This window comes from Fistularia commersonii, chromosome 24 (genome assembly GCF_037954325.1).
Source record: "Fistularia commersonii isolate RoL2024-O1a breed Wild chromosome 24, RoL_Fcom_v1.0, whole genome shotgun sequence".
Taxonomy (NCBI): Eukaryota; Metazoa; Chordata; class Actinopteri; order Syngnathiformes; family Fistulariidae; genus Fistularia; species Fistularia commersonii.
The window spans coordinates 12223241-12248434 of NC_141307.1; the positions used below are offsets into that span (position 1 = coordinate 12223241).

Consider the following 25194-nt stretch of genomic DNA (forward strand, 5'->3'; position numbering starts at 1 on the left):
ACTTTTAGTTTCAAGTGGGAAGATTATTGTGATCTTGCAATATTAAATAAAATTATATTTATAATTTTTCGCCGCTCAAAATAACGTCACACTGGCGGAAGCCGGTATACCCGCCGGCCGGTAAAGTCCCGATTTGCAGATGCTGCGCGCAGAAGTTCAGCAGCAGAAGTCCCATAAACCAGGTAAAATAAATATTTATGAAGATATTTTGCAAATATTTATTTTTTATTGTTTACTGACACAGTGATTTTTTTCCCGATTTATTTTTAAAATTCAGATTAATACCCACTGAAAGCCCAAAGCTCAAAATGAGTTCATTACATAAATAAGATTTAATTTTCTCTGTAATACTTTGTGAATTTCAGAAGCAACACACTACGCACTTATTTATACAAAGTGTAAAGGTAATAAAAAGCAATATATACAGTGGTACCTTTATTTTAGACATCAAAAAGTAATTGCGTCTCCCAGTGTTTTCTTTTCCGAGGAAATGATCACGATCAAAGATGGCTCACCTTAAAAAAAAAAAGAGGATAAATAGGTGGCGAATCTTATTCTATCTATGTTTTACCGCCAAGTTAATTTACAGGCTAAAACGCAGAGCGGTTAGTCGCATAGAAAATGAGCTCCCAATAAACACGCACACCTCGTAAAAGATAAATATGTGTGTCGGCTGAAGGTTTCCCAATGCGGTGAGTTATAGATTTCAAAAAAAACACACGCCATCTAAAAATTGGACCACATTCTGTATTCAACAAAATACCAACAAATGGAAATGCAAGAAATGAGAGAACGTTCAACGGTAAAAGGTAATTGAACCGTGTATCATGACTGAGAGAAACACGTAGAGCGCTGGCAGTCCGGTGTTTTAATTTTTAATGCAACATAAGAAATAGCACACGCGTAGAAAAATCACATGTCCATATTTACACAGACAAATACAGTGTTTTGATTACGGGCTATCTCTATATCTTGAATAAAATATGCAGAGCTGCTGGAACCAAGCAGCGGGCTGTGCCATGACGACGCTTATTTGAAATTAGGACCCCGGTTTTCCTCGATGCAAACCCTAAAGATCGGTCGGCACCATTTACGGAGGCGGAAAATGATAAAAAACCAGACGACGCTTATTGTTACTACAGCTCAAGTCGATGCGTTTTGAAGAAGAAATGGCCGACGCAGCGAAAATCGGCAAATAGTTTCATCAGAGATGAATCCGTCCAACAAATAAAACAGTTTGTCCCGGTTTGTGTTATCTTTAATTTTCCTCCTCCTTTGGTTTCCTTTGTCAGAATACACACTTCATGACTGTTAATGAACCCGCTCCGATGAGCATGCCCCCACAGAGCGACGCAATTTGTAAATTGCATTTTGTCGGGGGGCCGCGTTATTAGCGTCATCAGTGTCTGCTTTGTGTGCGATTTTGCATTTCACATGGATTTCACGTCAGGCAATCACCGCGGCTGGAATGTGTGTTAATGGCTCGAATTGCCGGACCATTATTACATTTCAAAAGAAATTTTCTATGACTGATATTCATTGTCAGCGGTAGTTGCTGTGTAAGTGTCTGCTTCTGCAACCGCAATCTGTTCCTGAGTGCCGGAGGATTTTCAGCATCGCGACGAGTACGGTTATATGAATCGGATGCTGATTGAACTACTGTTGTGTAACATGTGCCGGTGATGGAGAGGAATGAGACAGACATATTTTACACGAAATTGTAAGCGATTATTTTGGTGTAGTGTGGAAATTATCGCTCGCATAATGCTTAAAAACCTCCCGATTGTTCCGCTCTCATTTATTTGTCATTTGTCTTCTCCGCGCTGTAAAAATTGTCTCCGTAAGGACTCAATTTAGCATTCATTCGGGTTCGACACATAATTTTATCTCGCGCCGCCGATGTATCCGTGTGCGGTTGCATACACACCACGGGTGTCGCTATATTTTCAGAGGGAAGAAAACCTCATTGTACTTTGCCTTTTTCCAGCCTCCGTGTCGCTCTATTATGCTTTAGTTTCAATGCACTACACTGAGATCCAACAGGCTGCAAGGGGCGTTGGCAGATAATCAAAAGATACGATAAGATCTTCGCGACACCGCCGAGATGGTTTCGAGATACTCAGATAAATTAAAACAACACTGCGCACACACATTGTTTGTCCATTTCATTTCACCGGCTATCGATCGGTCTAATCAGCCCGTTCCCCGATGCCCTTAGCAGATAGAGAGCGAGCGGGATGTAAAGACTCGCGTACAGTTTGCAGACGGAGGGATGCTCGAACCGTACGCGCGCGTGTGTGTGTGTGTGTGTGTGTGTGTCGGGTTTGCGGTGATGGATAAAATATTGCAATATACTTTTGCAAATGTGCATGAAACGCATGAAAGGGTCGCTGAGTGGAGAGGATCAAAGATCGTATCCTCCTCACATCCAGTCTGCAATTTTCTCCCCAGATGATATGATTGAAATCAGTTACTATGGAAACAGGAGATTTGGGGTATGACTGGATTGGTAAGATTATCTGAAGAGTGTGAATATGTAATTTATAGGTGCGTGTGTGTGTTTAGCAGAATATAATCATAATCATTTTAATCTAATTGAAACTTTGGGCAAGCTGGTTATTGGACCAATCTGGTTCCTCCCAATCTAAGTTGTTAATTTTCCTGTGACTTTTCCTTATCGCTTTTTATTTGCAGCCGTAATCACAGCCTTGTTAATTGCATGAATGTGTCAGAACCGCGCTCAGCACGAGCACGGCATTTCTTCCCCTCCTGACGGGGGCTGCGCTGTCAGCTGTCTGTCTTTCTCATTTGCATATGCCCACACACACACACACACACACACACACACACACACAAACATGATTTAGCTAATACGTGCGTGACTTCTTCACATTTTATGGACTCTTTGTATCACTCAAACACACACCTGTGACTCTTCAGGTCACTTTTGGGCCACACAATCAGTCAAGATGTCAAATGAATAACGATGACCGGATAAATAATGAGGGTAATAATAATAACAATAGCTATTATTGTTATTATTATTATTATCATTATTATTATCATTATTCTATAATTCTATTACATCATATTTAATACTGCTACTACTATTACTACTACTACTACTACTACTACTATTGCTACTACTACTACTAATAATAATAATATAATAATAATAATAATGATAATATAACACAATAACAACAACTATTATTATTATTATTATTATTATTATTATTATTATTATAGTTGTTGTTAGTGTTAGTGTTGTTATAATAACAACAAAATAATAATAATTATTATTATTGTAATTATTATTAGTATTGTTGTTGTTGTTATTATGATATCATAATAACATGATATAATAGCATGATATAGTAATAATAATAAGAATAAGAATAACAATTGTTGTTGTCATTATTAATATGTTATTATTGTTGTTATTTATATATTATAGTCAAAATAAATATACTTACAATGTTATTATTATAATTATGCTATTAGTAATTAATGTACATTATTAGTATTATAATCAGTAGCATTGTTGCTGTTGCAGCTCATCATTCAAATCAACCACCATGTTTCTCTGACTTGCACAGCAGTGTTTGGCTGCTTAGCATATGAATGGAAGGGACTCATAGAGTTCTTCTTGCTGATGAATGGAGATTGTCTGGAGATGATTCATCATACCAATTATTATTTCATATCATTATTTACTCTTTTGCTCTCTCTCTCTCTCTCTCTTTTACCCCCCCATCCCTTCTCTGCAGGTCTTCCAGCTCTCGTAGTTGCAGTGTCAGTGGGTTTCACCAGAGCCAGGGGTTACGGCACAGCAAGCTAGTGAGTCGAATGTTCAAACAATCTACAGAGCATGTGTTTCCAACCCTCCAAGACCTCGTGTCATTAAACGGGTTAACAAACACTCCCCTCTGGGATTTAATGGTTTCGCTTTTAAGCTGGATATGTGTGTGAACCCGGCGCAGAGATAACTTTACGCTCACAGCAGAGGAGTGACAGCAACCCACCTCAGCTGATGGCCACTTTGGCGACTCTTTAGCGTAAATTAATCATATGCATCCAGAAAGCATCTGTAGCTACCACACTAGTGTGTTTTTAAACGTGCATCACAAGGTGATGAGTCCTCTCCCTGCTTAGAAAAGAAGAAAATATATGTTTTCTGTATGCGGCCATGAAGAACTCGCTCCTTGTGAAATATAATGTGAAATATCCATGAACCAAAATAGGCCACAGCCATTGTAAAACCAGTAGGAAGGGAAAAAGACAATTAACCTTGACTTCCAGTGCTGGCAGATACCTGCACATACAGGGAGTAGCAGTCGCACTAAAGGAATGCAAATGTTAACTGTTGATAATGTTATTCTCATTTTAAAATCGTACATCACAATGGGAAATGAAACGCTCGAGATTTTCATTACAATCAAACTGGAGGAGATGGATGGCGTCTTTTTCAAAAAGTTCAATGAAGACGGATCAAGTGGAAATACAGAACAGTTTCAATAATGAGCGAATGATGAGGCAGGAGATTCACAATTAAATTGTAATGCATTGGTGACTGAATGACGCCGGGGCGGCAGATGTAAAGTGGTTCTCTAAGAAACACCACGAATTGATCACCTACTGACAATGGAGGACAATTATGTTGATGCTCTTGGATGCCATAATGTTGCTTTTACCCGTAATATTAAAGCTGAATGCAGTGATATGAGGTATGTTTTTAAAACAAACCAAAACAAGCTGCAAGCGACGAGTGAAAATTTGCCCATATATTAGTAATGAGTATTCCTGGTAGGTAACATCTCACATCAGCTTACCTTTACTCGACATTTTAACCAAGTCAGTGAAAGTATTTGTACTGCCATTAATAGTCTCAGCGTTATCATGTATTTAATTCTTTGATGGCATGGACGTGATCCGACAACGTATCGAAGCGTCTGCAAATAGCGTCGGCCAAGTTTGGAATAAATGACCTCCAGCAGGAAGCCGCGCTGTGCATTGCGGGCTAAGGATACACTCTTTATTGCTAACGGCTTGCTGACAAGCAACATGAATTCAGGGCTGGCACGGATATTTGGGCAGCTATCCCAGAAGAAAAAAAAAAAACAAAACAAAACAAAACAAACTCTTCTTTCTCTGCCTGCCGAACCCAAGAAATGCCTGTCAAATGAACCAGAATGACAGCCACTGCTTGGCTTCCGTTGATATATTACCGTTCACTTTACATTTTGTCTGTGCGAAACCAAAAGCACTATGGGAAAATAAAAAAAGGAGCCATCCAACTAATTCTGAGCAGTTGATATATAAGAAGTGCAGTGCAGTTACAGCAAGACCTTTTAAAGTGATAGCCAAGTGCCGCTTCTCATTGGTATCCAGTCATATTCAAGATCTGCAGCATCCATGTAACTTGTTGGAAATGGCCTTTGGATACTTTCACTGATACAGACGTCATCGCTATTATTGGAAGAACAGGCCATTAGTGCAGTTCGGCCTGCAGATAATTAGAAATGTGAAATATACACAGCAACATTCTGAATGTGAAACATTATGAAGTTCAAAAAAATATAAAAATCCATTACAGTTCTGCTTTGTTTGGCTTTCTTGCCTCAAATATTCTTGAGAAAATATTCCAGAAAGGGGTCGAAAAAAGTATTTTCAATTCTGCTAAATCTGAAATTGACTTTGACGGACAGAAAAGAAGAACACATCGGGAGTTTCTTTTTTCCACCTTTAGGTATTTCTTTTGCAATGCGTTGCAGAGGGGTTTTAGCCATGACATCACCTCTGGCAGTCTGATAATATGTTTGAGGCAGTGTGCGAATTAAAGCAGCACTGTGGGGATATATTCAGAAACAGGCAGTTATCCAGAGAAATGGCTCCTTTATCCGGCACTTGGGAAACGGTAGTAAATGTGTTGGCTTCTTGTTATGGTTAAGTAGTTGGCACTCGACTGAAATGTTTTGAACTGACTGATTCGGCTTTGTTCACCTATTACACATCTTTTTTTTCCTCCCCGCAGTTGCTGGCTATCCTTAGAAGGCGGGTTGCTTTATGCCTTTGTCGGACCCGCTGCTGTAATTGTATTGGTGAGTCAACCCCTGACACTTTGCATATTTTGACAAATATTTTGCCAATTCAGCCTCCGATTTTCTGGTTTCGCTGGAATTGCCCAATGACCCCGGAGGATTTCCCAGTCTTTGCTACCCCGTGAAAATACGAGTGCAGAAACTCCGGGTGCCGCTGACAAAATGATGAGTTGAGCACTTTGATCCGTGACTTTAAAATGTCAGCCTATACAAACTACAATATATTCTGGCAGACAAGTGTTCCCCAGCCATGTAACAAATGCTTGGCCTGATTTGTATGACTTTACAACGGCAGACAAAGACCTCACTCTTGTTTGCTCTTTCGCGATATGAATTAGTGTCCCAAATGTATCTGAATTCCAGCATATATGTGTAAATGCATGTAATATATATACAGTATACAGGACGGTCTCAGAAAATTAGGATACGGTGATAAAGTTCTTTATCTTCTTTAAAGCAATTACGAAAACAAAAATGTCATACATTCTGGATTCATTACGAATCAACTGAAATATTGCAAGCCTTTTATTATTACTCAAAAATCTTTATTATTACTCAAAAATCCTATCTCAAAGTATTGGAATATTATGAAAAAGTATTTTTTTTTTATCATTTTTTTTTTTTTATTGCATTACAGAAGATAAAGAACTTTATCATAATATTCTGATATTCTGAGACAGTCCTGCATATTTATATATCTATTATATACCTGTCATGGGGGTGTCCGTATGATTGTTTCTGCAAAGTGCAACATGTAAAAATGTGTTATCGGTTTCTGGCTGTGAAAATAGGGAGCCTTCCCAAATGATTGGTTCGTGGGGCTCAATTTAGATTTCAAGGGGAAAATACGGAAAAAAAATAGTAATACACTTGCAATATTTAAGGTTTTTCATGCATTATTGTAATATTATATAAACATGTGCACAACAGGAGTGGCTCAAAACACAGAATACAGAAGGGGGCACCTTTAGCCAGAGTAAAATATGAGCAATTTTATTGGCAGGAGAAATTAGTTATGATTTGCATGGACTTGATTAACAATTAAATAGGTTTTGATTTGTAGAGTTGTGTTGCTGAGTAATTTAGACATTTCATGCATTTTCTGTCGTAATAAAATCTCATTTAAAATAAATTAATGAAAAAAAAAAAAAAACATTGTTTTTCACTTTGCGCACTCCTTGACTCCCATACCCAAACAATATCCTAGATATTACAACACATTTAGGAAAACTTGTCAAAATTTCTCCCGATATTTTCCACGATTTAAAGTTTTAGATTATTCAGACACGGTCGATGACTAATAGATAAGAAAATATCTTATAAACTCGAAGCGATGCATGCTAGCAGAAGGATTATATTTGGATATCATAGAAAGCACTGACTGTCTGATTGTCATTCTTGCAAATAATTTTAGTTTAATGCAGTCATATAGTAGAGAGTCAATGCAACGAGATGCATGTATGCATATTCCAGTCAAATAACAATACAGCAAGTCACCTGCATATTCATGCACACAGTGTCGCTCTATACGAAGTAAGTAATATAAAGCCTGGCAATCTTTGCACGGTCTGTATCTTTCTAGAGATCACTGTATGCTTCCTTGATTTCTTTCTCTACAATCTCAATCTCGACGTTTCACACCAGCTCCTCTGGGCAGGTCCCTGCCCGCCCTGTGTTGTTGCAGCCGCTCCACTCTAACAAACAGCTGTAATGAGAGAGACGACGGTCAGAGAAGCACAGTCCTTCCCACAGGACGCTCCTCTAATTAATTAAACTGGCCTTGGGCAAATAGCAGATCAGAACAAAGCTGACTTACCAAGCCGGAGCCGGGCATGACTGACATAACAATAATGCTTTCACGATCTGGCAGGTTGTGAGGAGTTATCAGCGACAGAAGCACAAAAACGGGAGGGAAGTGGACCGGAGACTTTTTTTTTTATTTATTTCTTATTTTTTTGATCTTCCTCAAATTGTAAAATCTGTTTGATGTATGGTAGATCCACCCAAAATGAATGCTTATAGGGATTAGACTTCTGATTGCCCGGAACATTGTTTAGAATTGATTTTCTTTTGATCCCAAGAGGCCGAACCTTTGTGACTGATGAGGAATCGAATCCGGGAAGGCATGAAATTTAGGAGCTAGATTAGAATAGGAATATTTGGTGTATATGTATCCACTAACATGGCAGTGCCATTTTTCAAAGTGCTTCACCACAAAAATATGGTTTTATGTATTTGATTATTCGTGTGAATGGTTTGCATCCCGTCCTCCGGGGTGGAGGGGAGAGTTTTACAGTAGAGTTCCGGCGAGAGTTGGCTTCAACCTCTTGCTAACAACATGATTTAATGCCAAAGTGTTAGCTGGCTTGTCAAAACTTCCGGTGCGGTCTAATTTCCAGAAATACCATTTACAAAAATCCTATCTACATTATATCAGGAACACATACATTAGCGTGTTGGAAGTGGGGCAAAGGCTAAAATTGCACATTTCATTTTTTTTTTTTACTCTTTTTATTGGGTTATTTCTCTTCCTCTGTCTTACAGAGCCAGCTACTGATTCTTCCCATTATTCATTCAAATCTGCAGCAAAAGCTTTTATCAGAAGATAGAAAGCAGCAATGTGCCAGTGCTGTATGGCTGGTTTGACTGCAGTTTGTGGTCAAAGATGATCCAAAGCTACAGTATTTCTTTTTATAGTTTATTTTGTATTGTTTGTTCATTTATGTACGTATATATGGATCTATTTATTTATTAGTCACCGGTGTTTTTTCCCTCATGGAATCAAGCAAGCTCAAGTTCCAACTCAGAGAACTTCTTAGTGGCATTTTTGCCTCCAGAAGTGAAAATTTGTGCAAAATTCTTGCCGTGGCCGTCGACACAACACGACGTCATTTCTGGTGACGTCCGTTAGATCAAACCGTTTGTATCCGTTCCCAGAGTTCCTGTCCAGCCAATCGTAGGATTTCAAGGAGAACATACTGGAACCAACCTGGGAAAAAAATCTTGCGAGATAAAACCCATCTTTATAAGGAGCATGTTGCCAGGACTTAATGGTTCAGCATGATTTCAGAAATCAGGAGCTTCAGCAGGATAGGCTGATATTATCACAAGGTTGTGTCTTCTATACTCTGCATAAATGTGCACGCCATCACCAAATGCTAATGAGGAGCTTTAGGCTCTTCATTAGGAAGAATAAAAAAGTGAGAGTCATTTTCCTTCTTCTATATGTTAGGGCATTCTCTACAAATGGAAAGGCTGCGGTCAGAGTTGTATTTGGTTGCTGTGTGTTTTATTCCTCACTTACCTAAAAGCGACAGAAGTAATAATGCATATTCAGGATGGTCAGAGAATTATTTTACTTCTCTGACATCAATGGCTGTCAGAGGAAAGAGTTCTCATTTTTTTATGATCCTATTCTAATTATTTATTTTCTTTTTATTACATTTTTTTTTCAATGAAGGGAATAATGCATTGCAGGTTCTCCATGCTTGTTCTATTTTTTTTTTTTTTTTCTGAATATTTTCAATTGTTTCACATGTTTCATTTCACGTTAGCTCCGGAGTGCTATATTTATAAATGTATTCATTTATTCAATGCGGACAGCGTGGACAGGAACAGTTGTCGTTGTAACCGAACATTCTTGGTTCGATTCCTGGTGTCGAAGTGTTGTTGTTGTTGCATGACGGGTTCATTGCAGTGAATTATTACTACCATTATTATTATTATTATTATTATTATTATTATTAATTTTATCATTACTAAAATTATTGATATTACTATAAATCATCACTTATGCTAATTAAATTGATAATAATGATAATAATAATAATAATAATAATAACTTTCTATTTTCCCATGTATCTATTTACTCATTTATTGTTAGTATTTTATCAGAATCAGAATACTTAATCGATCCCCCCAACGGGAAATTGCTTTTTGTTGAAAGCAGCTGCTGCTACACATTAAAGTGGGCAAGAATCAAAATAGAGCTCCATGTAAAAATATAGAATAAAATATAAATAATGGTATGTAAAAATAAAGGTATGTAAAAATATATGTAAGGTGTATATACATGTCATGTATCATGTTTATAATTACTTGAGTATTGCAAGTGTTGTTTTATCTATGAAACCATGTAATACCAAATTATAATCATGATAAAATAAAGCATAATCTGCTGAATATTTTTGGAAAAAGCTTTAGAATGTTTGAAAATAGGGAGGAACCGCAAGGGAGTCTTAAAATATCAAAGAACCGTTTTTTTTTTTTGTTTTTTTTTGTTTTTTTTCCTGTCTCGATTCAGCAGCACCATTAAAAACAGCCACCTTCAGTCAACTAAACAGTGTCTAAACCATGTAGAAAGGTTACAATTTTGCATGAACTAAATCCCTGTCGGCAACCCATTACTGCAATTTGATCAAACCTCCCATTCTGTCTCCCCAAGGTGAATATGCTCATCGGAATCGTGGTATTTAACAAGCTCATGTCTCGGGACGGCATCTCAGACAAGTCTAAGAAGCAGCGCGCGGGGTAAGTTGACGTCCGCAACCCTATGAAATACATTCATACGTAAGCATTTTAAACACACACTCACATACACACATACCGCTTGCACACGTCGACCTGAGAGGGCCAAAAAAAAAAAAAAAAAACAATTAACCTTTTTTTCAATATTTCTTCACCTCGGCTCTTGTTAAGCGAAATAGCATTCTCGGGACAGCTCTTTCGAAATATTATTAAGTACCAACTGCTTCCTGGAAAGTAAAACAAATCAAATGCCGTCCCCCAAAAAGTAATAAATCTGTTGTTTGCAGCTGTTCTGGCCTTCATGTTGTTTCTATTTAGGGTTCAGCGTTTCATGACACATGGTGGGCTAAATCATTGTCAGATGTGAATTATAACCGCACCCCAGACTACTTTATTCATATGCATGAACAACAACCCACTGCTCGCTGATGCTAAGCAGTTTAAATCTGCTCATCATCTCTACTAATTCCACAAGCAGACTTTTCCTCAACCGAAAAACCAAAAGCCGCGCCTGCATCCCTCATAACATTCGATACTTCTTTCTTTTTTTTTAATCGTTATATTGTTCTCTCTCATGTTTCCCACGGCTTCTGTCTTTAGAGCAAATTGAGATTGATAATTTGTGTCTCGCCCAAGGGGTTAACAGAACAGATTGGCTCTCTTGGGGGCTGATTAGCTTTTGTTACCCGCAGATTAAACCAGTTGATGTATACAAACGCACATTCGTGAACGGAAACACGCCATCGAGCCACATCCCATTCTATCGCGGGCTAAGTCCTCGCTGATACCCCGCCGTCGGGCGCATATCCTATGCGATTCTCGGAAGAGTGTTTATAGAAGTGGTGCACACACACACACATGCACACACGCAACCGGATGTTTGCAGTGTTGCTAACAGGACAAGCTGTCATTCCCGTTTGCAGCCACGTGACTGCGCTTCACGCTAAGGCTAGCATTTTAGGCGCGAACCCCCAAAAAAACGTCTCGCGTACGTAAAGCGTAAAGGTTCATGACCTGAAAAAGCCTGACGACGCTCAGTCACATCTTCATATAATTAAAACAAACACACACACACACACACATCAGCTCACTAGCAGCGGGATAAGATTACTGGTGCATTTCCTGTCTTTGTCGTTGTAATCTGTTAATCCTCACGACTCGACTGTAACATTGGAATGTCTGTCTCTCACTTTCACTCTACTTGCTCTAAATCAGTCTTTGTATTGTGTTTTTTTTCACTGCTGCTACTTTTTTAAGATCTGGTTTTAATTTTGCCTTTCTTTCTTTCTTTCTTTCTTTTCTTCCCCTTTCCCCCTTTTTTTTTTTTTTTTTTTTTTCCTTTTTGTCGTCTCCACCTTCCTCCTCTTACGTTCCTTCTGGTTCCGTTGCAACTGTGACACCCGCAAAATTCACTTCTCGTCATCACCGGAACTTGTGTTTCCACGCATTCCCCCACCTCCCGACTCTCCCCCCGTCCCTCTCTCATGGTTATACATGTGTGCACTCGTCCTAAAGTGTCCCGGCGGAGGCGCGTAGCCGACTGCTCCTGAAATGTTCCAAGTGTGGCGTGATCTCGAGCACCGCTATGTCCAGCTCTACTGCCAGCAGTGCCATGTTAGTCCATCTTCATCTCTTCCTCTTTTTCACTCACTGGATTTCTCTCTTTCTCTTCTGTCTCCATCAATCTATCTATCTATCTATCTATCTATCTATCTATCTATCTATCTATCTATCTATCTATCTATCTATCTATCTATCTATCTATCTATCTATCTATCTATCTATCTATCTATCTATCTATCTATCTATCTATCTATCTATCTATCTATCTATCTATCTATCTATCTCTGTCCCATCCTTTTTATCTGTTGCTCTCGCTCAATGACGCAGGGTACGTTCAGACTTGTCCCATTCAAAAACAAAATGCAAAAAAAATATCAATGGAAATTGAATCATGATAATAATTAAAAAAAAAAAAAAAATGATCGCATCAGTGCTGCAAGGTCTAATAATGAAATGAAAGCATGTTTTGATGTAAACATTTATTTAGCCCAGGTCCTGCAGAACAAGTCTGTTTTGTGCCAGGCCGTATTTGTGAATCATTTGTGTTTCTGTTTGTTTATAGTGCACATTTGGTGAGGCTTAACACGTTAGCGTGCACCATCGCAAGGCAGGATTTCAATCATGCAGCCTGTGTCGCTGCGGCTCGACGCATAAAACCGTCTGGCTCTCATTTCACTTCCTTATGTGGTCGAAGCATTTGAGTTCCACTGTTGGTGTCATTTAAGTCAGTTAACATTAAATGCACCGCAATTCTGTCTCACTGAACGATGTCTTTGGACAACCTGTTTCTGCAGAACCTGATACCAGTAATTATGTCATTCTGGCAAATCCTTTTTTTTTTTTTTTTTTTTCCATTTTTAGATTGGAGTGCTCTGAGCTTCCAATGCTGTTTGAATGATTTGGGATTTTTTTTTTTTTTTTTGTAAAACTGTATATTTTTGCTGTCACAGGTATAAACCAAATCACACAAAGATTTGATATCAAATGGTCATTTAGCGCTTTATATATCTAGCACTATGCCTTTTTATTCTTCACCTAATTTGCGTCTTGAAACCTCAGTGTTGAGCTATTTTACCCCTTTTCTTACCGTGTCGATGAACTCGCCAAAAGGAACCTCGCTAAAATTGTTCTGTTGCTAATCGACTCCTGCATTCAAGTATTTTTGTGTGATTTGATAAAACCACTCGTGACTATTTTGTTTCACTCCTTGATAACCTTGATTATTAAAAAAAAAAAAAAAAAGAGTTAGTAATTCCTTCTACACATTTGTCTTTTCCCAAATGACTCGGTTGCACTTTGAAAAATAACAGCTCATTAAGAAACACTTAAGTACACTGGCAGTATCATCGTGTTGACTTTAGAAAGTAGGTTGTTGTGCTTTTGCATTACGGCAAACCACATTAAATGTCTGAAACAACGGCTCGAAATATTGATGAGGGAACAGCACTGGTTTTTAATTACATTTCTCATTACTTTAATTCATCGCCTTCGGCTGTGCACTTTGATATAGTTTTTGTTGTGCAAAACAGTTAAACAGGGCTCTCCATTTGTCATACTAGCACATTTTGGAAGCCAATCTTGTGTTCAGACACCATGAATACTTTAACCGGTATATAATAACCACAAAGTTTCTGAAGCAAATCCACATGCACAAATTTACTCCTGAGAACCCCATTGGCCTGCCTTATATGGAGCAAAGAGGAGGTCAAACCCCCGAACCTCACACACACACACACACACAGTGGAGAGGTCTCCAGGAGGATGTCAGATTCATTCCCAAATTTCAGGAAAATAGCTCTAAAGAAAAGTTCAAGCTCCAAATAATGAGTATTGCTGTTAGTCTGAGGTAGTGAGTTGCTGTAAGAAATGTTAAGCAATCCTAAGCCTATAGGAGCCCGATATATAAGCACCTGGACTCACTGCTGCTTAACTGATGAACTGCTTCCTGTTCTCTTAGAGAACTTCTTTTTTTTTTAAATGGTATAGCTTCCCTCAATTGTTTATTTATTTTTTTTTATTTTTTTAATAAAAAAAAAAGGCTTTATATGAAATCCCAAACAATTTAAAATGAAAATATAAAAACACATCCGTAAGTCAAATGCATTGACGATATGACGCACGAACAGCGCGACAGACTTACTTTGACACCGGGTGACAAATCCATCCGTCCAATTTTTCCCGTTGAGGGAAAATCAGCCGTGAGACTCCAAACTTTCCTGCTGTGGAACTCGTACCAGCATGTAACCGCCAGCTATCGTCACTTGTGTAATGCTGTCCATGATAACAAACCATCTCAAATTATCCAGTGTGTGTGTGTGTGTGTGTGTGTCATGCTCAAGCTGGTTGGCCTGCTTTGAGTCTTATTCTTGTCGCCCTCTCTTCCACCCACCCCACCCCGTGTGACAGGGCCTCTCTGTGGAGCTCCTGCGTCGTTCTGCCTCTATTAGCTCTCACCTGGATGTCAGCGGTGCTGGCCATAACCGACCGCCGCTCCACGCTCTTTCAGGTGATGCTCGAAAACACACACCAAAGCTCACACGCGAAAAAAAAACAAACGAAAAAAAATGAATAAATCGGGGTGAGAATCGCAGACAAAAAGGCTTGGAAAGGATGTCTTAATGTGCAGATCATCCCACTCATCTGAATTGTACTGTTGAATTACAGGTTTGGAATTATAAATGTGGAAAAAAAAGGATGAAGAAATAAATGAATGAATAAAAAAATATGAACATATGAAGAAAATACACACAAATGCTGCTCTGTTAAAGAGTGTTACGCAGAATGTTATTAAATAAGTATATTTTTCTCACATAAGTTAGGTTTCAGAAACCAGTAACAATTTAAAAAATAATTAAAATGATAATACCAGCAATAAGTATCCACTAAGTATAGACTATAAAATTAGAAACATATTTATATTTCTGAAGGAAATCCATGGATAAAAAGATGAAAAAAAATCAATGAATGAATTAAAAAAAATATAAACATATGAAGAAAATACACAGCTCTCCGTAAGAGTGCTTGTCATTTATACTAAAGCAACTACAGAAAATGTTATTTAATAAATGTATTTTTTCTGACATAGCTGATTATAAAATCTGTTATTTGATCATAGGTTTCAGAAACTTTAGTAACTAGGTAAATAATGAATGAAATGATAATGCCAACGATAAGTATATACAATAAAATATGACATATTGGTCCTTCCCAAATACCTAAGTAAAATCAAGCTTTCATTGGTACAAAGAATCTCATACAAATAAATATCTGATGATTAAAAATAATGACAATAAATCACGACCGAGCAGGACTGGCATGACAACCCACATCAGAATTCAGAGATGTTTCTAATTAGCGCCATGTTGTCTTAGCTATGTTTTAAGAAGAAATATGAAGGGAGTTCATAATCACATGCTGTATATATATATATATATATATATATATATATATATAAAATTTATTATAAATTTATGAAATTTAAATACAAAAAAAAGGAAATTATATATATATATATATATATATATAATTTTTTTTAATTTTATTTTATTTCTTTTTTTTGTGTCCCTCAGGTCCTCTTTGCAGTCTTTGACTCCGTGCAAGGTTTTGTCATCATCACTGTCCACTGTGCAATGCGTCGGGAGGTGAGTCCATTGTCGTACTGTTTCCGTTTTATTTACGTTTCTAAGCATTAGGATTCAAGGGTTCAAGGAACTTTTATTGTCATACCAGCACACCTCACAGTTTGTGCGCCCAAATGAATACCCGGGTCAGGTTCCGAGGTATAGAAAAATAAATAGAAAAGGAAAAAAATAACAACGAGTAAAATGTAAACATGGAAACAAGTAAGAGCGACAATTAGCTTGGTGGTTTGTACACTACATTCCTAATGCCGCTCCGCGCTTCAACAGGTGGGAAACATGTTCACAAAAGCTACGCTAGTTTTTTTTTTCTTGGGGGTTCATTTCCAGGTCACAGCAGAACACAAGCAGATCAGACATGGGGAGGATTAGCACAGTATTTATGTCCTGTGATGCGCTGCTTCTTCCTCATAATGCCGTATGATAGTGCAGCATTGTCCGCTGGATCCGAGGCTGCTTAAACGAGCTTAGAAAGATGCTGTATGGAATAAGACGATAAGTCCCTAACTAATGCCCCCTGGTGCCTATTTGCCAAAGGATTTACTCTGCCCCCGGTGATGCTGAATTTGAAAATCATTATGCACATACATTTTTTTTCCCTGCCCTTGAGACAGGTAGTAACACACACACACAACTTGGTTGTTGCGCGATCTCCACCTGGGTTTAACACGCCGTCATCTTGACAAAACTGCAAAACTGCAGCCGCCGCTGCATGCGTACAAAGTAGAATCTTTCCTGTCAGGTGATAAAAGCATAAGTGATTTTCGTTTTTTTTTTTTTTTTTTTTCCGTAAAAGGCTAAGCTTTGTGAAATTAACATCACAAAGGCAGCCGGGATCAGGGTACTGTAAATCCTGAAATCATTTATTGTTACGTGTATGAAAATCCCCAAGAAGAGACCGAGCGTGAGTCTTTCATAGCTGCAGAACAACAGAAAGAGGGGAGCGCTACGTTGCAGCCGGGGAGGAGAAGAACAAGAACGAGGGAGTATTACGCTGCAAAACTAGAGAGAAAGAAGTACAAAGAACGAGTTTACGGTGGGTAAACTACCGGTTCACGTTCCCGCGTAGCAGCCGGTGCATCGGAGGTGCGGCGGGGGAACGGCAGGACCGAGGCGGAGCCGGTCGCCCGCTGAGATCAGTCTAGGAAAGGAGAGTAAATGAATATGCGCATCATTAGAAGCGCTGTGATTAGGAGAGGCAGCGGGAGGCGGACGAAAATGAGAGAAGAAGTTGGGATGTGAAAGGTTGAGCAACTTAGTTAAATAAGAGGTAAGAGGCCTATAAAAGGATGCATGCAGAGAGATCTGCGTGATGTTTGAAGAGATGGAAGCAAAGGATGATAGCAGGGGAGGAGAAAACAAAACATGGAAGGTGAAGGAAGCGAAAGGAGGGAGAAAAGTCTGCTCCGCACAGGAAGTACATTTCCAAGAGTATAACTATCGACATAAAGGGAAGAGATGGATAGAAGGGACTGATGGAGGCAATAAGCTTTCCCATTAAGTACACTGCTCAAAAAAATAAAGGGAACACTTAAAAAACACATCCTAGATCTAAATGAATGAAATATTCTTATGAAATACGTTGCTCTTTACACAGTTGAATGTGCTGACAACAAAATCGCACCAAAATGATCGATGGAAATCAATTGTATCAACCCATGGAGGTCTGGATTAGGAATCGCACTCAAAATTAAAGTGTAAAAACAAACTCCAGGCTGATCCAACTTTGATGTAATGTCCTTAAAACAAGTCAAAATGAATCTGTGTTGCTTCCTGAGTGGACACTATGATTTCACACAAGTGTGATTGACTTGGAGTTACATTGTGTTGTTCAAGTGTTCCCTTTATTTTTTTGAGCGGTATATTAATCGGGCATGGATGCTACTTCTGCGCACTTTGTTTCCGGCGGTGGACAGTCACATCCGAGACCATCCGGGGAGAACTCGTTTTCGCTCTTGCATCGGTTCATTTTGTAATTTTAATCCTCCCCATGCCGTTCTTGCGGGATTAGCAACACTGAGAAATGATGTGGCTTTTCAACATGGATATGTTTAGAGGGAAATTCAAGAGTTGCAGGTGAAACTCAATGCACAGCATTGCATTCGAATGGAGCTGTTTTATGAGTGCCGGTCCTCCGACGGCGGCTCTGGTGTGTTTCCTTCGATGCGGCATGTGGGAGGATAGAGAAACAATATGACACCGCTGCAGCCCAGGGGTTACAACAAAAATATACCTGGTTTTAATTAGGACTTTGTGTCACAGATCTCACAAGGCTCAAATAGGCCGCTTTTGAAGTTCGACAGTGTGCTTTCCATAGCGATCTGTTATATAAGCTGTAAGCATACTTACTTTATGAACCATGCAGCTGTTCAGTCACTTTTATTCTTTTTTGTAATTTTCATGTAATTCAGTATTCAGCGAACATCTGTTAATTCAGAAATAAAGAATGCATGAGGCGTAAGTTCCCTGCGCGCCTCCGCTTGCCAACCTAACTTAAGTAGCCCCCCCTCGCTAACTTCTTTCTTCTCGCATTGTCCCCTCCTTTCCCTCATCATTTCGTAATTTCCCCGCTCCATTTTCCATCTTTTTTTTTTTTTTATTTCTTTCCTCGCTTCTTCTTCTTCTCCCCGGCTCCCGCTCCCTCCCGCCCCTCAGGTGCAGGATGCGGTGCGCTGTCGTATGGGAGGCTGTAAAGACGACAGCGAAAACTCGCCAGACTCCTGCAAGAACGGACAGGTGCAGATCATGGTGAATAGCATCCCATTCCATCCCGCATACATTCGCCGTGCGTTCACGTTTGGCGTGCAGCGTCCTCGCTGAACCTCCACCCCGTCATACAAACTATGATTTCTTTTTTGACAGAAATGATCCCATTCTTAGGTAGTTCAACACGAACGCCAGCGTTCAGGACTGTCTAATGATGCTGCATCTGTTTAACCCTTGTGTTGTCTTGCGGGTCAAAAGTGACCCACGACCAAGTTTAGCTGTAGAAAAAAAACACCTTAACCTATTTTTTTCCAACTTGAAATTTTATGATTTTTCCTAAAGAGACCCCATAATTAGAAAAAGTGATACTTCTTTTTTTGTTTATGTTTCCATGTGGGCTGTACACCTCTAGGGTACAAAGATTGTCTTATAGGTCATTTTTGACCCGTAGGACAAGGGGCGACAACACAATGTTAAGATCGCACGAGGGTTAATCTTATTTAATTTTTTCTTCTTAAATTGCCAAGTGAATGCCATTGAACTTCAGACCCAGAAATGTTATTTAGCATCCTGTATAAATGACATTTCCCTCTCACCTCCAGTGCAGAAAAACTATATCGTAGACGTGAACTGTCGTCGGTATCGCTTCGCCCGACAAGTTCACGGGATCACGTATATCGCCGACTTATCAATGCATCGTCACGTCATTGGACAATGGATGTTTCCAGAAGATGTACTTCTGCGCTTAAATACGCCGTTCACCCGAATCATTTCTTGAAAAGCAGCGTTCAGAATGTTGCGGATGTAACCGTGTGATAAATCACCGTGACGTCGCGGCCACAATTCTATCGCGAGAGCACAAGTGATTGGCGTCTCGGCGCTTTATATCTCCCCGGGATCCGTTTGCGTTAATGATAATGGCGATCAGACGGCTCTTTTGACGTGAAGATTAAACTTCGCAGTCGTCATTCGGCTGAAGGAACCTTCTCACGGCACATAACGGTGCCTCGATTTCATTTCCAAAAGGAACACTTACAGTTTAAAAGTGTTTATTAGACTTTGGGATGAGTGTATATTAATCAAACCCATTGTTTTACGACTTCAAAAAAAATGTCATCTTTTATTCATTTTTTTTTTTTTATTTTACCGCCTTCAATTATCCGGCCCAAACATTTGAAGAAGTGCTTCCAGACAGGAATCACACGATGAAGAATGTTCTCTATAAAATATAATGCACTTTAGAACACTCACAGTAATAGATACTTTAATGAAGCTGCCACGACTCATATCAGTGTCATCATTACCGTAAATACCATCCTCCTCGGTGCTCTTGTTATACTCACAAGGAACCACCTCATTAGAATGTTAATCTCGACATTTACAGACAAAAATGTCGCACCGTCTCCGTACCCCTCCTTTTTCTTTTTTTTTTTCCCGATGAATCAAAGCAGTCTTTAGAAAACCCCTATAATTAGTTAATCTCTGATGTAAGCTCAGTGCTCTACAAAGCTGATTATATGGCCTTCTCTAACATTTCAACTTTATGTTCTCCATTACATTTCTCTCGCACCATCAGAAGTGTCCAAATACGAGCTACTGTGGGCAGCATTCCGGCTCTTCGCGTTACGGCGCATCCCTGACCCTGCCGGGTTGCCGCCCACATTCGCTCCCGCCGTCGTGCCACCAGGCATGCCGGCAAGCCTGTTACCACAGTCTTCCCCGAAGCAACCCCGGGCCCGACCGCAGCCTCGCCCTGGGCTCCGCGCGCGAGCGTAGCGCCTTCCTCAACAATACGCACAATCACATCCTTAACCGCAGCAACAGTGCCAGCCAACCCGTACGTCACTTGTAGCGCCGTGCTAGTCGTTTTTGATCGGTCAATAGGGGGAAGAAAAAAAAAAAAAGGTGCAGTCTGTAATGACGGCGTTCTGCGGTGGAAAAAGAAAAAAAGACCCGATGTGTTCTTTTTGTTGGTGAGATGATGATGAGATGATTGACGCCGCTGCGATTCGGACCTGCAATTTGACTTGAGAGCGGCGCCCGTGCGTAAATGGGGTTTAAGACGAAGGCGGGAAAACAGTATTTTCTCGTATTCCACCTCAGAGCACAAATACGAGGCGTGTTATGTATGATTGGAGAAATCAAAATGTGATAAAACAGCTATAGTGACTCGGATCCCTTTGTGTCGATGCCAGACCATATGGGTGCCCGCCGCCGGTCTGTTTATTTTTTTTTTTTTCCCTTTTTTTTTTTCCTCACTCTGCTACTCTAATCGGTTGCAGGTGGTATCTTCTTATTAACCACGCACAAATTCGCTCATCTCACTCCGAACAAGAACGCAAAAAACACCGTTTCGCAGAATGTCAATCTATTCATTTGACCGAAAAACAAGTCCTATTTTCATTCGACTGTGTTTTGAATTACATATTGCACCAAATATCCCTGTAGGACTTTCCCTAATGTACAAAGTACATAGAACACAACTCGTACTCGAGCGAGACTTAGCGAAAATGATTAGAATTACTATCTTTCCCCTTCTTGCTCAGAGTTTTCACCCCGTCTCGCTTTTCCTAACCTGTTACATTTCAGAGTAGCACCCGATGAATTCGTTGAAATCGAAATACTCCGACACGCCGACCGCGTCTTTTCCCAGGGTTCAAAAAATGTCCGCGCCTTTCAAACAGGTCGGAGTACGTCATTCAACTCAGGCGAAAGCCGTCCGACTAATTTCCGAGAGCAGCGTCCCGTTTGTCTTTTAACCCCTGCGCCCGGCCTGTTGCTTGGAGCTGATCTTCATATCGAGCGCAGACCGACGCAACTGATACGTGTCCCTTTTCTGTCGGAGAAACTCCGGTGGGTTCCCTTCAGAGAAATGGAAAACCCTCGATTTTAACATTCTCCCGGCGCCTCTCATAGACGGACTCGCACCACCATGGCAACACATGTTCCTCTGCCACAACCATCTGATAGTTTTCACTCACCTTGAATTGTGCTGCTGCTATTGAATAAATATCCTTGTGTGTGTACATATATACACTGCTCAAAAAATTAAAGGGAACACTTAAAAAAACACATCCTAGATCTAAATGAATGAAATATTCTTATGAAATACTTTGCTCTTTACACAGTTGAATGTGCTGACGACAAAATCGCACCAAAATGATCGATGGAAATCAATTGTATCAACCCATGGAGGTCTGGATTAGGAATCGCACTCCAAATTAGAGTGTAAAAACAAACTCCAGGCTGATCCAACTTTGATGTAATGTCCTTAAAACAAGTCCAAATGAATCTGTGTAGCTTCCTGAGTGGACACTATGATTTCACACAAGTGGGATTGACTTGGAGTTACACTGTGTTGTTCAAGTGTTCCCTTTATTTTTTTGAGCGGTATATATATATGTATATATGTATACATATACGCATATATTTTCACCTATTCAACCTTTTTTTTTTTTTTCTCTTTCGCACCCTATTTCCCTTCCTCAGACGGATTTTGAGAAGGATGTGGATTTGGCGTGTCAAACAGGTGAGCCGTCCTCGACCCCTTATTTCGCTTTCCCATCACGTCGGTTTCTTTAACGTAGCATTAGCATTGCAGGGATGAGCGCAGACCGGCAAGGTGTAACATTCGACGGCGCATACAAATGATATCACGGCTGATTCGCCGAAACCCGACACAGTCGGGTGCAAATGATTATGCCCTGTCAATCAACCCGTGTTCCGGTAAAAACACCAATAAGTGTTCAGACGGCGTCTTTGGATGTTTAATTGTGCATGATAATGACAGGCATCACTGTATGCAGACCTGTGACACTCGACGGTCCGTGTGTTTTTTGTACGTGCGGTTGAACAAATGCAAATGTGCCACGATATTAACACAGAATCACTTTCCCCCCTCCATCCTTGCAGAGAGAGGACACCCATGTAAGTTTCCACCCAACTGACCTACATAACACTGCCTCGTCTGAAACCAGAATTAAATAACTCGCGAAAGTCACCCCCCCCCCCCCCCCCCACTCCACCCCCCCATCCCTCGCGCTGGATGTAAATGTGGAGAGGAGAGATTGGTTAAATCTGTCAAAGAAAAGAAGTTCTTTCATGTGACTTTTTACAAAAAGCAAGGTTCTGTCCTCACTCACTTAGATCAGCTTGGATTAGCTTTAGTTTGGGGTTAAATATATGCTTGACCCTTTCAAATTACTCCACGCTACATATATTCGTCTGCAACCGCATGAAATACCTCATTTAGTGTATTGATTTATTTATGAATATATTTCATAAGTTGTCATTTCATTTTTCTTTTTTTATCTTTTTTTATGATTCAGTTGTCTTTATAATTTTGTCCGCATCCTCTTTCAGACTCTGTCATCAGCATGTATTATTTGATAGATGATCTTTAAGACATGATCTACGCCCTTTGCTGCATCGGACATTCTGCATGGAACCTCGCCCACGATTAGTTTTCGTCATAAAAATGTATATTTTAATGGACCTTTACTTGTGACAACAAACAAAGGAGCAATAGCCTTGCGTGAAAGAAAAGCAGTAAGTTTGGATATTAAAGAGAGGGGAATTTTTTCTTCAAAATGGTAAAAAATCCAGAGATGGATATGGTCTTCAGGTCACCTCAACAGGGGGAAAGACTCAATTTGTGTGATTTAGACCAAAAGCCAAAAGATGTTTAGCCTCTTTCTTCTCCTTCTTTCGTCCTGTGTTTACTCTATCAAGTGGTCATATTAAAACTCTATTGCTCCAGGCTACATCCAAGCGCAAAGTCTTTGTGCATATTAGTGCGTTATTTATGTGTCCTCACAGGTTTGTGACAATGCGCTTACTGTTGATATGCAGATTAGGAAATAGGCCACCAAAGGCTTTTATCCAACTATTTTTTTTTTGTTGTTTTTTTTTTTTTTTTTTTTCCCTTCCAGTTTCAGTCGTTTCAAATTCGTTTCAGAGGATTGTAACCTCCTCCTGCTCCTCCGACATCCCCTTCCCCATCTCACGCCTCCCATCTCTGATTTCTGTTTTGAATGCCAGTCATTTTCAAGGAGGTGAACACGTGTAATCCGGCCACCATCACCGGAACCCTGTCACGTATATCCCTGGACGATGAGGACGATCCAAAACTAGCAGCCCATCAGGAGGGAGGAGTCGGAGTTAACTTCAGCTCCCTGCCTGGGAACATACCTCCTCCCAATCTTATCGTGCAGGTGGGAAACGTTTCGACCGGCTTACGGTTTAGCGTATGTTCCGCCCTCTTTAGCGTCCCTGCTATGAGCCCAGCATGAATGGGGTTTTAGGAATGTTGCTGGAAGGGGGAAATCCACGAAAGTCTTTAAAGAGTGCCTAAGATCCTTGCAAACATGAGATTTTTGAACTAACGGTATGAATGAAAGCGTTACACCCGCGTCGGCATCGATGCACGATAAGCGTCGACGCGATGTCTTATTGACGTGACGTTACTTCTGTGTAACTAACGTTTGCACTCCCGCAAGGTTCCACCTCTCGGAGGTCTCAATGAACTGAGCGAGACGCCGCTTAAGAAAGACGTGAATGTGGACCAGCAGAGACAACAGGGGCAGCAACGCAGCGGCGGTCCGATCTACCTGTGCACCGAGAGCGGCCTCGGCTGGGCTCGTCCACCCGCGTCCTCCAACACCTCCCAGGATGGAAGTGCTGGAAGTGGAGGAAGTGGAGGAGGAGGAGGAAGTGGAGGGGAGGGGGACTACATGGTCCTGCCTCGAAGGACGGTTAGTCTTAAACCTCCGGCTCCCCCCTCCCAAGGAGGAGGCCTGGGGGGTGAGGACAAGCCTCTCAACATTGCGGTGGAGGATCCTCCCTTCCCTCCGCCTCCTTCCCCTTTGACCCTCCATCCTGCCGAGAGTGAAGCCTACCCGGCCGATTTTGTTCCGTCCAGCGTGGGTGACATGAACATAACGATGAACCTCAACCGCTCCTACGGGACCATGAAAACGGTGCCCCACGGCCACATGATGGCTCAGGGCGGCGTCGTGCACCCCCACGGAGGACACATGCACTCCCACGGGCACTCGCTTCAGCTGAAACCGAGCCAGAGGCCGTCGGTCAGGCAGATTCTGACGGGGGGAAACGCGGTGGAGAGGACAAGAACCCTACCGCGCAACCTGGGCAGCGCCAACGCCAACACCAGTCTCTCTGCAGGATCCCTGGAGGTGGGTAAGAAGATGAGCGAGGGCTTCCTTCGGCCGTGCTGCATCTTGACCTTGTCCACCTGTTACCAGAGATCACCGTGTAGAAATCGGTTACACCATACAGGTCGCCGTGTGTGTGTGTGTGTGTGTGTGTGTGTGAGTGTTTTATACCCCCTCCTAACTGCGCAAGGTGGCACAGCAGATGGACTGGGACAGTTAGGATCAGAGGAAATACCCCCGACGAATGTTTTTCAGCCCACCTTAATTTTACACGCGGGCACGCCGTACCGTGGCCACATTTGCACACTGATAACACATCAAGTAATCCTTGAATGGCTTCATGCTGACTCACGAGGTTGATTAAAAGGTGGAAATCGCTCACTGAGTATGTTAAGGGCAGCTCACTTAAAACTGAGTGGAGAAAAAACAAGCTCCAAAAGTGCAATCTCCATTACCGAAAAAAAAAAAAAAAAAAGCCTCAGGGTT

General features: G+C 40.6%; 1 protein-coding gene and 1 long non-coding RNA gene across 30 annotated transcripts in view; one reads left to right on the forward strand and one right to left on the reverse strand.

Moving 5' to 3' along the window:
• The window catches only part of adgrb2 (adhesion G protein-coupled receptor B2), a 208140-nt gene that overhangs the window by 165881 nt on the left and 17065 nt on the right, over positions 1 to 25194 (forward strand). For 18 of the 29 annotated variants that reach the window (XR_015108006.1, XM_086171280.1, XM_086171266.1 and 15 more), the window contains 11 exons: positions 3771 to 3840; positions 6035 to 6101; positions 10546 to 10631; positions 12144 to 12242; positions 14598 to 14697; positions 15761 to 15832; positions 18485 to 18577; positions 22025 to 22064; positions 22448 to 22462; positions 23576 to 23748; positions 24034 to 24729. Coding sequence is in view for 28 of the 29 variants with exons in the window: in XM_086171280.1 (XP_086027406.1) it covers positions 3771 to 3840; positions 6035 to 6101; positions 10546 to 10631; positions 12144 to 12242; positions 14598 to 14697; positions 15761 to 15832; positions 18485 to 18577; positions 22025 to 22064; positions 22448 to 22462; positions 23576 to 23748; positions 24034 to 24729 (1511 nt within the window). In the remaining variant the exon portion in view is untranslated. The remainder of the gene's footprint in view (positions 1 to 3770; positions 3841 to 6034; positions 6102 to 10545; positions 10632 to 12143; positions 12243 to 14597; positions 14698 to 15760; positions 15833 to 18484; positions 18578 to 22024; positions 22065 to 22447; positions 22463 to 23575; positions 23749 to 24033; positions 24730 to 25194) is intronic. The other 11 variants (XM_086171276.1, XM_086171286.1, XM_086171295.1 and 8 more) reach the window with 6 other exon arrangements.
• Positions 7528 to 14417, reverse strand: LOC147220538 (uncharacterized). Its single transcript, XR_015108007.1, has 3 exons — positions 14332 to 14417; positions 8966 to 9090; positions 7528 to 7806 (listed from the first exon to the last, which is right to left on the reverse strand). It is a non-coding gene; the product is annotated as an uncharacterized LOC147220538 (long non-coding RNA).